The sequence below is a fragment of the Myzus persicae genome, unplaced genomic scaffold, assembly GCF_001856785.1.
Source record: "Myzus persicae strain clone G006 unplaced genomic scaffold, MPER_G0061.0, whole genome shotgun sequence".
NCBI classification, from domain to species: Eukaryota; Metazoa; Arthropoda; class Insecta; order Hemiptera; family Aphididae; genus Myzus; species Myzus persicae.
This window is the reverse complement of record NW_019104022.1, coordinates 522535-535451: the sequence shown is the minus strand read 5'-3', so window position 1 is coordinate 535451 and position 12917 is coordinate 522535. Positions and strand designations below refer to the sequence as shown.

Genomic DNA, 12917 nt, shown 5'->3' with positions numbered 1-12917 from the left:
CCTTGTCTAGTTGTCTCCACAACAAGCCTAGCTTTCAGAGACAATCATTTATGGATAATGCCATATTATAATAAGTATAAATATTTGTATAAATTTACACGTACGTATACATTTCTATTTTTAAATGAAAATTAATAAATAATAATAATAATAATATACAGTATACATATTTATAATATAGTGTGTATATTACGAATATATGTACATTATCAACCATGCAATTTCGCCCTGTTGGCATGTGGCTGATCGACTTCAATATTATCCTGTAGTCGGCTATATTAGAGTTGTTTTATACGTCTATGGTACAGAGTAATGATGTACAGGTTAATTATTTGAGCTGCAAAACGGTTCTGTAAGATTGATTATTGTTGGTACTGCACGGTCTGCACGCAGTGGCGCAACTAGAGTTCAAATCTTGGGGGGGGGGGGGGCTACAAAAGATAAACCGTTATATAGCCGTACATTACAGTTTATACATTTACATCACAGTCTGCACGTGAGCTTGTGTATAGTTATTTAGATTATTGTATATTGTAAAGACAAGCTAGGCAACATCATTGTATTTTTTCGCAAAGAACTGTCGTCACCGTGAGATGTTGATACGCCGCTCGTAAATGCTGTTCTTATACACAGTTCTTGCCCATCAGTCTAAGGTCCCGGTAACCTTGTGCACTGCCAAGTTCACGATAATACTGATATTATTACATATTTAAATTATCAAACTAACATCTCGCTTTAAAAAAAAAAATGCCGCGATACCTTACTTAAGATAAAATTCCCAACTTTAAGTTTTATAATAGGCCATTTCACTCTGTATTAAAGATGTAATGCTAACAGCACAACATTGAGTCTACTTATTATCTACAGGTCCATAGATTTTTGTAACTCCTGCTGATGTTAAGATACGTATAATTTTAATTCTATACTCAAGTGCACCTATATTGCCTATTTAATGCACCGTCTTAATCGGCAACACGAACTTAATAAATATCAATACATAACAACAAAGTCTAGAACTCTAGAAAGTACTGCAGTGAAACCTGTCTTATCCGAACCCTTGATAAGATGGAATCCTTTTCTGTGCGGAAATTTATTATGGTCCCTGCAGATTTCTATAATTTAACATAGGATTAAACCCCTGATAAAACGGAACCTGTCTAACGTAAAACGGAAAGCTATTTATTGGTCCCGCAAATCATATACACCTCATATACACGGAAAAACACATCATAAAATGAACAAAAATATTTTTGATACCCACATTTATTTTGCTAATAAACAATTATTAAGGTCACTATGGTGCTACTGTGGTTTTTTTAATTTGCTCAAATTTGTAACTGCATCTGTTATCGGTAAGTAAGTTTTTGTAGCGTGAAAAACTTCGTTCTACATCAACTGATGTTATTTTAGCATATTTGAAAAATGCAAGATCCTCAACCTTCAAATCTTCTTCTATTCCTTCCATAGTATCAACTTCACCGGAATGTATTTTTGAAATTTATACCAAAGTTTTAAATCCTTTATTTTTTTTCTATTACGTTCTGAAATTTGTCGTAAATTTCTTTTCCTACTTTTCCATTAGCCATTTTGAGGGTTTCTCTTGTATTATTGACAACTTCAATTGATTCGAACAAAGTCAGTCCTGATGATTCTAATTTAGTTATGTTGACTGGTAAAATTTTGTAGTTCGTTTATTTAAATTGTTTTTTAAAAAAAATGTAATAAAATAAGCAATTTTGTTTTTAAAATCCCAAAATATGCAATTAAAATACAGAACCATTAAATATGCAAAATAAAAATAGTATTATTTAATTCAGTAGACATGAATAAAATTTGTATCCAGGTTAGAATTAAATTGGACGAATAGAAAAAAATATGCAATTTCATGAACATCCGAGATTCCGAGCCCTATTTATAACAAAGCTTTCTTCGCCAGTGCAGTGTACATACAAATGAAAAACACTATTTTTGTAACAACTTTTGCAATATATATTTATTAGAATTTTAGTCACATAGAGCAATTACAAGTTCAAATTCGTATTCTACATATTAATATGAATGCCGCCGTACATTCGAATATTTAATACTTCAGTCAACGTATGTTTTTTCTCGTGCTTGAAGTATTAAATATATATAATATGAATATATACAATAAATAAAACAAAAACAGAATATTAAAAATGATAAAAATGAATCAAAACATTCTAAAACAATTTAATATCGTATTTTTCTAAGCATAACGTAACAGAATAACAACGGTTGTTTATTACAATAAAAATAATATGACGAAATGCGTGCCAACTATCATATCTGCTAAATATTATATTCAACTGTAGGTACTGCGTCAAAATAGATCTACATACAAGACATAAAAAAAATTAATACACTGTAACATAATACTTAAATATTTTAAATAGATATCTATTTCGCCACGACACAAAAAAAGAAAGAACAACGATTAGGTCTATAAGGTAACAATAGAGTAGGTACTGAATATTATATTATTTTGGTCCCACTAAAGTATCATAATAACAAATATATCAAATAATAATAATAATAATAAAAATACAAATTACAAATGACATATTTTATTAACTAGGTTCATTTACGGGCTACATGGTCTTATAATATTATGCAGGTATCTGTATAGGTAAGTCAAACTAATGGGTAAATTGCAGGCATTCTATTTAATATAATAAATAATAATATAATACAATAAAAATACTATAACAATAATAATTAATATTATTATACAACTGGGCGGATTGGAAAAGTGGGAAGTAAAAACTGAAGAAAAACACGTTATAATGTAACTAATGTGTATTTGTATACGTCTATATAGGTGCGATTTACGCTATAAATTATAGTATTAATAATGATAATATAATAAAAAAACAATTATTCTGTTTTGTATCTACGTGGCTGAAATTGTCAATACACGAAAACCACTTGAAATTCAAAACAGTCGCATAGTTTTTACACGTACCAAATTATTTATTAATATGTTTTTGTGTTATTATTGCTTAATCACTACTTATTCAGTTTTCAAACGTGATCTCTATACGTTTCAATTTTCACAAATCATGAAAAAAACAAATAAGCTTTACAAGATAATATAATATAATATAATATATTGTTGTTATAGACGATTCGTATAAGGTACATTCTATATGTTATTACAATATTTTTATGTTTACCGAATAATTATAATATATTGTATTTTTATGTACACGAAAATGAACTAAACCTAATATCTTATCGTCGTTAAAATAATATCTAAATTCGAATTTATCTAAAATTAAATTCCGATTATTGAGCATTAGGTATATACGGTAATAGACGGTAAATGTCTGTATAGCTATGTTTTAAATAACAATATATACGTTCAAATAAATGTATTACCTAATTCTAAATTATACTATTATTTTAATGTAAGATAAGATCATCCTATTCAACTAAATAAATATGTTTTATAATATATATATATATAATAATCTGTAATCGTTGTACAATTAACATATAATTTGTATAAAAAACAAGATAAAATCTATATTTAGAATATGTATTATTAATTATTAATTAATATTATTGCTAGAAAAACAATTGAGCAACGGTGGACAGCTACAGATAGATGGGATGCTTATACAAATAAGACAAGGAGTTGTAAGCACTATAAAGATTTGAATCATGTGCTTCATACAGCCCTTTCCCCGTAAACCTCAATTCATTATTTTTGACATTAAAGAGTACAACATTAAAACGAAACAATTTTTCAACATTTGTATGTATAATTCTTTGTTTTGGTTTTCTACTAAGTCCATCGTTGCAATTGTTATAAAATATAGATATTTTTATACTTACATATGTACCTGTATAATATATATGAACAATAATAATAATTTTAAAACGTATTGCTTCATATGCATAAGATATAAGTATATAAAATTTGTTTAAAATTAGATAAATTAAAAAATATACGTACAATGTATTATTGTATTATATTATGAAAATGCATGATTATGTTCGAAGTTTTAAAAGTGGATTGTCAGACACAAATATATAATTTACTTTCCTATGAAACTAATTAATTTCCGTGTAAATAATTATTAGATACACACGGTCGATATAAAAGCACCTAGTAGTACGTCCTATTAATTCGATTGTCAAAAATAAATAAAAATATTTTAGTTAAATCTAAAAATGTTATGTTCATTATAGTAATTACCTATGAAGTAATTGGCAAAAATTTATCTTAATCTTAATTTAGAATACTAATCGAATGTAATGAATTAATAAAAATTAACGATATACATTATTAATGTAACACCTATACACAATGTGGTTAACTAAACACGCTCACTATAATATAGTATAATATAATATAATAACAGTGATGGGGTAATAGAAATGCCATTATCTAATCACAAAAGTATTGAGCATGTTTAGTGAATCACTCACTGTATACATGGGTATAATTAATCATACAATTTAAATATTTGAAGCAATATATTAAGGCACTGAATATTATTTCAAAAATGTAAAATGTTAGAATATCGGGGTTTGGGTAGATATACACAATAAAATCGTGATCATGATTGTCAAGTAGATTTTAAATTGTTTACAAGTGTATTATAAAATATAGTTATGAATTATACACTAACTATGTTACACTATTGAATCAATAATTGTATAGTATGCACCATGCAAGAACATTTTCTTCCATACATAAAAAAAGATGTGTTGGTATGATAGCAAATATAACACGAGGGGAAAATAATATAAAGTCACCTACTTATCACGTTGTTATCGTATAAAGATGTATCATAAGTCAGGACCCTGTACAACAATAAAAACTAGAGAGAAAAATAACCACAATAGTGTCCACCTGTATCGGACTTAAACATAAAGAGCAGCAGTTTTGATTATAATTATTTATATATACAGAGTATAACAGAAAGGCCCAACAAATTAAATAACTTTTGTTCTAATCAATATTTAAACATTTTTTTTTTCATTCATAATTTATTGATACTTTTTTTAACATGTATAATATACCGCTTTTCATTTTTTTTTTAATACTTACTCTAACCTTTCTAATACTTTGAAAATAAATAATTTTAAATCTAATGAAATTGTTTTTTGAAAAAATTCTTTATAGCCAATTTGTAATTTTGGGGTTCAGAAAAATGTTAATTGTAAAAACATCTATTTAAGTTAAGTAGTTTATTTTTTACAATTTTTTGAAATCTCATTATTTTTGTTAAATAAAGTTGATCCAGCTGTAAAAACATTTCATATTTAGAAACGTATAAGCCTAAAAAAATATTTTATGAGAATTTTCAAGTAAATACTTGTTAAAATCTAAAATTTTTGATAAAAGTTATTAATTTTAAAATTAATGAGTCTTATTTCAAAATATTATAAAAAAATAAACCACTTGACTTAGATACATTTTTGTACACACGAACATTTTCTAAACTATTAAACAAATTATTTTGAATTTTTCATAAACATTTTTCATTTAATATTTTTTATTTTCAGTATTAAAAAATAAAGTGTTGTAATATACATGTAACACAAATGTCAATAAAATATATATATAACAAAAAAATAAAAATTATTGATCAGAACAAAAATTATTTAGTTTTCCAGGTCATTCCGTTATACCCTGTAAATATAAGCTACCTTGAATTGTTGACATGAATAATAAAAATGTAATATTATGATATGCGCGATAAGAAATGTTAAAATCGTTATAGCAATATGATGGCCAGAGTATATAAGCAATAAAGCTGTTTTTTCAGTAAGTTAGTGGCAGTGCAAAATAAAAAGACAATATTTGTATACAAATATAGAGAGAAGGCCTACCCTTAATAAACCTGATACAATGTAGTATTCAACAACGATAAACATATTATGTATAACAATAACGAATCAAAAAAATTAAAAATTATTTTTATACATTTAAAAATCTAACTGGTTCAAAATAAAAAGTGAAGTTCAAGTATTGGGGTGAAACAAGTAAGTATATGAAAAGCAAACTCAGTCCTCGACAGCTTCTTCATTTTCGAGCACATGTTTGAACCAAAATGGCTGGAATGCGTGTCCGTTGCCAATGTAGAACTTGCTCATGAATTCAACCCTAACAATTATAATATGCAAATAAAAATTTATCATATAATAACATAAGATTTATAGGATGATAAATATTGCTTATAATTTATATAGGTAATTAAAAATACGTACCAATGCAATCGGAGCGTGTGTAGGAATGCCGATAAGCCTTCCATCATGACTAATATCGCCAGTGTGAACATAGACCACACGCCAAACATTATGTATAATTTGATAGCACCCCAATGCGTCTCGCTGGTCAGTCCCAATCTCAAAACCATATTCCACAATACTTCAGATAGTTCTGTGGTTAAAATTGCATACAAATGATGGGTACAATAATATAGTAATCTGTATAAGTATTAGGTATCGTAACTTTTATAATAACAATAATATTCAAGGTAAGCAGTATACATACAATACACTGCAATGGTCTATTCAGCCTGTTAAACTTATCTTTTTAATTAATTTTCATGATTTAAAAAAGTCTAGTTTTACAATATTTGTTTTTAATCATGATTATTTTGTATCTACCCATACATTTTATTATGTAAGTAAAGTACAAAACATTTGACAACATTTTTGGAAAAATATCCTGCATAATAACACCAGTTGATATTTAAAATATTAGAAAATCTAGAAAAGGACAACGCAGAACATTTTTTAAGTACTGTTGGACCACTTAAAATTGTACAAAAATATTTTTTTAAATCAACTCAATAAAATTAGTGTTAAATGGATCACCATAAATCTTTATACCTAACTCTATCTCTCAGATCACCATCAGATCACTTGTCATTACCACCGACAAAATCACGACATGTCATAAACCTCCTTTTTTTCACTACAGTTAACAGATAATTATGAACTAATAAACGTGAACTCACGTGCGTGTGCTAGAGATAACGCCCAAAGCCTAAGATACGAAGCTGTATGGGAAACAGTGCTCAACACATATTCGATGGTTTCAATGGACTGATGAATGAATATTTCAGAAGCCGGTTCTTCCTCTTCATGGCCAGCAGCATTGTTAAGCATGCCGCTCAATTCAGTTTCTTTTAGTTCGATGCTCCCGTTCAACTCTCCGCAACTATCCGACTACATATAAAAAGATATACATAACATACATAATTATTATTTGTCGTACATATATATTGCATTCTGCAGTAACATGTTATACTATTTTAAAATTTCATATAATAGTTGACGCTAGTCTTGTGATGCAACAATGAGAAATCACAAATTCAGATTTTTGAGATGACTACTGGGAGCTCCAGAGAAATATTGAGCCCTCCTAAAAACAATCTAAGGAACGGAAGAAATCTTGAGAATTTTTAAAAAAATTCACAAACTTTCTTTAACTGTTGTTGGCATGAGGTGAAAATGATTCAAAACATTTAATGATTTATCTTAAAGTTGAAAAAATTAAAGGGCATGAGCAACAAATGAAAACTTTAGCTAATGGTGAAATTAAAATACTAACAGGCGCCAAAATCGGTTTCGACAAACTATATAAGTACTAGAAGAGAAAAAAGCTGAGTATCACTCATACCAATTTAAAATAGGAAAAATGTTATCTGTGGTAACTTAAGGATTATATCCCAAAATCTTCTGTGCAATTAAAGGAGAATTTTATTAACTAAGACATCTTGTACACAATGTTATGAACATTTAAATTAAAAAAATGTTGACCCTAACAACAAGAGTGGTGATTGGATTACCATGAAACTTCTTCTATTCTTTGAGTATTTGCAGCGACAAGCGGACAACATAAATTATGATCTAAAACCTGTGTTTTGGTCACACTCAAAACTGCTGTTCTAAAATACCAGTATATGAAATGTAGTGAAGGGCACACCACTAGTTTAAATGAATGATCGGCTAACAAAAATACTGTAGAAAATCCCATCCAAAAAATTTACAGCAATACAAAGAATACAACAAAATCATGCAAAATCAGTCAATGAAGATGTTTCTTTTGCACATATGGTTAGTTATTGATGAAAAACTAAATTCAAAAAAGTTCACAGTCTCAAACCTATAAACCACAGAAAAAAAATTCTATTTCTATGAGACGTGATGTTAGAATTAAGAAAATTAGATTAGAGATTGAACAAGCATGAAATTAATCAGCCAAAAAAATGACAAACACAAAAAGCATAAAAGAAGAAATAAGTAGTTTAGTCGGATCCCACTCCTAGTTAACCATCAAAAACAAAGTCTAAAATATTATGTAGTTATTATAAAACAGATTATTGGGACAAATGGCACTCAACTGTGGGGTTGCACCAGTAAGTCTAACATTAGGGCACTTAGAAAAGTAATTATAATATATTAACACAAATCACAAACCGTATGTTTTTTGTGGCGCCTCTCATACAGAATTATGTACAATGGTTTGCCGAACAACATTACTGGGATACATAGCACAGCGATTATAACAAAGATTTTTTGTAAACGATCCTAAAATATAAAAAAATGTTAAGTATGAATAAAATATGAAAAACATCATTTTTTGAGATTGAAATTACTTACTTGTCCTTCAAACATAAATTCATCACATCCATCAAATGGTTTTGTATGTTTGAAAAGCATCATATTAATAAACATAATGAGCACGGATGGTGCACATCTAGGGCTGGTCTTTAAGGCTATAATAATTTATACTTTCAAAATCAACATTTATGATAACAATGATATTTAAATACACATACGATTTTGAGGTCCATACCAGATCCATTTCATGAACATTAAAGACACCATATACAAAAACAACAATACCAAAAATAACATTTGAGGTATGAACTGTAAAATTATGTTGATTTTTTTGTTGAAATGTCTATGAAAAAAAATATAATGATTTTGGGTAAATTACTTGCACTATTAAGTATTAGAAGTCATTTATGATATACATACACGTGATTGACAACACTGAGTACAACGCCAAACATCATATGAACAACTCCAAAAATTATTGATAGTTTCATTTTGTACGAGTTAAGAAATATTATTTTGTTAACAGCGATCTGAAGAACACAATTTTATTGTAAATCGTTATTGATATAATTGATATTGTAAAATACAGTTTTAAGTTTAAATTACCTGCCAAACTGGATCAAGTCCCAGTGGATAAGGTTTTTGCGAATAATCTTCAGTAGCGGGATCTAATGTGATACTTTTGTTTCCAATGATATAACTTGGATTTTCGTTGATTGACCAACTAGAGCCAAATAAATTCATGGATTTTGAAAACACGTCATTATATATAATTCCAGTGTATATTGAAAAAAATCCCATGAGCAAGATTATGTAGCGGCCTCCAAAAAATATGTTCCAAATCTAATAAATAAATAAAATCATATCAAACAATATTTTTAAAATACTATCTATATTATTTTCAACACTATTTAGGGTTAAAAAAACTGTCACTGTTTGAAGGATAATTTTAATAAATACCTAGATATTAACCTCTAAAAATAGCTATATTTATAAATAATGTACAAATTGCAATCATGCATAATATGTAGGTATGAATAACAAACAGAATTATTACAGGTGAACAATACCTATTACTACTGTACAACATTTATTTTTAATTTTTATGTATTAAAAATTTTTCTTTTATTTTAAATTGCTAAATTATTATGTAGATTCTGAGAGAAGCGATAAATGTATTGATTTTACGATGATGTGTGTAATTTGATTGAACTGTCCTTATTTATTTGAGCAGTTAATGTGCTTTGTTTTTCAGCTTTGAGGGTTGTTTCCAGTAACAAATTGAATCTAGTTGATAATTTAGGGAGTCAAAAGTGAAAAATAATTCACAGCATTTTTCAAAAAAACCGAGAAAAACAAAATAGGCGTGCAAGTGGAAACCGGCTTGCTAGACAGTAAGTGTTGAAGAGGGCACTGTAATGGAATTGTGTAATTTCAATTCAATGATAATTCAAAAAATATGAAAAACGATTCTGAGCGAAGACGGTCTGTCAGCGTATATAACTAAAATATTTTATGAATTTATGATATTATTGCTCGTAATTTTTTTAACTATTAGTAATACAGTAGGTTAAATTAATGTTTGCCTAAAATATTTGAAAATGTCATTGGGTATTTAAAATATAATAACATACTTTATAAGTTTCAAATACCCACAAATAATATTTCCAAGTATAAATTACAACAAAATAAATAAAAATTGTTATTCTTCATTGAAATATTTAATTTCAACCAAATTTCAACTTACAATTTCTACAAAAAAATATTTTGTTTTGTGTATTTTTGGTGACAGTATGAACTACTTATGGAAAAATCTTATATGTACTAAGTTATCAAGTCCAAGCTAAAATAATTTAACATTTTAAACATTTTTGAGTACAAAATAATTAAAAAATAAAAGTTATTTTGAAGATTTTGTAAAAATGCTAAGTTGAAACTTGTAAAAACATATAGTGATAATGTAAACTTTATATTTTTTAAATGGTATTCAAAAGAGTTAAAATGTACGTTGCGTTTTCAATTTTTCAATTTTTTTGATAGTCAATATATTTTTATTGACATTTAAAGAAAAAAAACCACCCCGAAAAAATTGCTTAAAAAGAGTCAAAATATTTTGAAAATTGTATTTAAAATATTTAAGGTTATTAGTTGTCGAGTTACAAAAATAAAACTGGATTGATTTTGTCAAAAACGAGTGCCTCAAAAATTTCACTTTTCCCTTATATTTTTATGGTTCTCAAACACTTGAAAACTCTTGGGAGTTTCTGTTTACACCTCTCAAAAGTACTAACAAGAACCAATTTGTTAAAAAGGTCAGCGCATTTTTTTTTCTCTCTGACCCACACACAACATGCATTATCATACTCATACCTTTATTTTTATTATTGAAGAATATTTTATGATAAATTTAATAATTTAACTATGAGACTAGAAAATTACCATTTAGTCATAAAAATATTATTTTACACTAATATTTGTAATACTCTCTTATAGGTACATTAAGCTAAATAAAAATAATTTATAAGAATATATTCTCATATATGAAAATATTAATAGTTATGAAAATAATTCAAATTTTAAAATAATAACAAACTGGAAGTATAAATGAACCACTCTTTGAGAAACGACGTAAGTCCATAAAAGGAAATTCTGAGAAAACAAGAAAAAGATGTTTTTACACTACCTGTGATACATGGTTATTTCTTTTTCATATTGATTATTTACAGTGGTAAATTAAATATTTTTTTTTGCAAATGTTCACACATGATCTGTCTATAATTTGATGTGTTACCAAAAATGTGTTAACATATTCCACTCAATATCTCAATTTGTAATATTTTGTGACTTATGTCGTTTCTCAAATAGGTACAATTTTTTTACTATCAACAATCTACACTAACAATACTATTAGTTAGTTTATTTACTACTATTTTTTATAACCATACAAAATCTCATTCTGTAAAAATAATAACTTTCACATTTTACTTGAAACAAAAAGAAACACCTAAGCAGGTACCTTTGTATTTATACTTTATATACATGCTAACAATCATGCAGTGTTTGGAACATCCACTACAAAAATGAATGTGTTCACATTCACTTAATTTTTTTAAATTTTTTTATAATAGGAATTATAATAAGAGAATATTATTATATCATATAATTAATCAATAATTTAAACATATATTTATTAAATAGTATATAAATTGAGTGTCTTAAAAATCGTTTAAATTCATTAATACATAAATGTCGTTTAAAAAAAACGAGTAATGTTTGGGTATTGTTCATTAAATACGAACATGTGTTCACGAACGACGTACTTTCCAAACACTGCAGTCATGTAACAAAAACCATCAACAATAATATTATACATTGTTATATTTACTTCATTAGAAGACTTCGTTTTAGACAATTGCTGTTCATATATAACCATATAAGCACTAAACACTGTTAAAATTATTCCATGGCCAGCATCACCAAACATTACACCGAAAAGAAACGGGAATGTGATTATAGTGTATAAGGCTAAATAAAAAATAATATATTAATTAAAAAATATATATAAAAAGTAACCAGTTTTAATTCACCAGGATTAACTTCTCGATAACCAGAAACGCTGTATGAATCCACCAAATTTTGGAAGCCCTGCGTGAACCTATTAGTTCGATTGAATGTTGGTGGATTTTCATTAGTGTCGATTATGTTTAAAAATGAAGGTATTGAGCTGCCTACAGCTTTCTAAATAACAAACATTGCAACCATAATACGTCAAGCTGATAAATGTACTTATAAGAAATTAATGATCTTACACTGCCTTCAGCCAATGTATGTCTGATAAATGCCAAGTCTTTTATTGGTATCCAGCATTCCCCAATCAGACATTTTTTGGTAACGTCCATGTTGAATAAATTAAGTGTATGGTAGATGGCTTTCATTTTGCGAACCATAACACCCCAATTATGCAAATCTTTTGTTACAGTTGTTAACACACGTTGCCTATGATCTCTTGTTTGATTTAAAACCTGAAAGCAAATAATAGATAAATTAAATTGAGTAAGTCAATAAGCAGTATTAAAATGGCTATATGATATTACAAATTACCATATTCAAATCTTCTAGTCTTGTTTTAACGCCCTTTAACATCTCTTGTCTTTCAGAATGTGCACTTGGGCAATTATAAAATGATGCATGGAACCCAGAGCAAACTTTTTTCACCCGTGACTTGAGCTGCTCTCCTTGGAAGAACGCAACAAACACAGTTTTGAAAATCTCGTTTCCCTAAATTAATCATATAATATAGACATTTA

At 27.4% G+C, this 12917-nt stretch overlaps 1 protein-coding gene across 4 annotated transcripts in view; it reads right to left on the bottom strand.

Annotated features, from left to right (window-relative positions):
* Positions 1-5820: 5820 nt before the first annotated feature.
* Positions 5821-12917, bottom strand: part of LOC111037701 (V-type proton ATPase 116 kDa subunit a) — a 40773-nt gene continuing 33676 nt past the window's right edge. For 3 of the 4 annotated variants that reach the window (XM_022320414.1, XM_022320418.1, XM_022320416.1), the window contains 12 exons: positions 12712-12888; positions 12420-12632; positions 12198-12348; positions 11996-12135; positions 9217-9453; positions 9031-9140; positions 8829-8953; positions 8650-8765; positions 8467-8577; positions 7002-7212; positions 6247-6418; positions 6026-6142 (listed from right to left, as the gene is read on the bottom strand). In XM_022320414.1, coding sequence (XP_022176106.1) covers positions 6043-6142; positions 6247-6418; positions 7002-7212; positions 8467-8577; positions 8650-8765; positions 8829-8953; positions 9031-9140; positions 9217-9453; positions 11996-12135; positions 12198-12348; positions 12420-12632; positions 12712-12888 — 1863 coding nt within the window. In that variant the 3' untranslated portion in view covers positions 6026-6042. Of the gene's footprint in view, positions 6143-6246; positions 6419-7001; positions 7213-8466; positions 8578-8649; positions 8766-8828; positions 8954-9030; positions 9141-9216; positions 9454-11995; positions 12136-12197; positions 12349-12419; positions 12633-12711; positions 12889-12917 lie in introns of all 4 variants that reach the window. The other variant, XM_022320415.1, reaches the window with a different exon arrangement.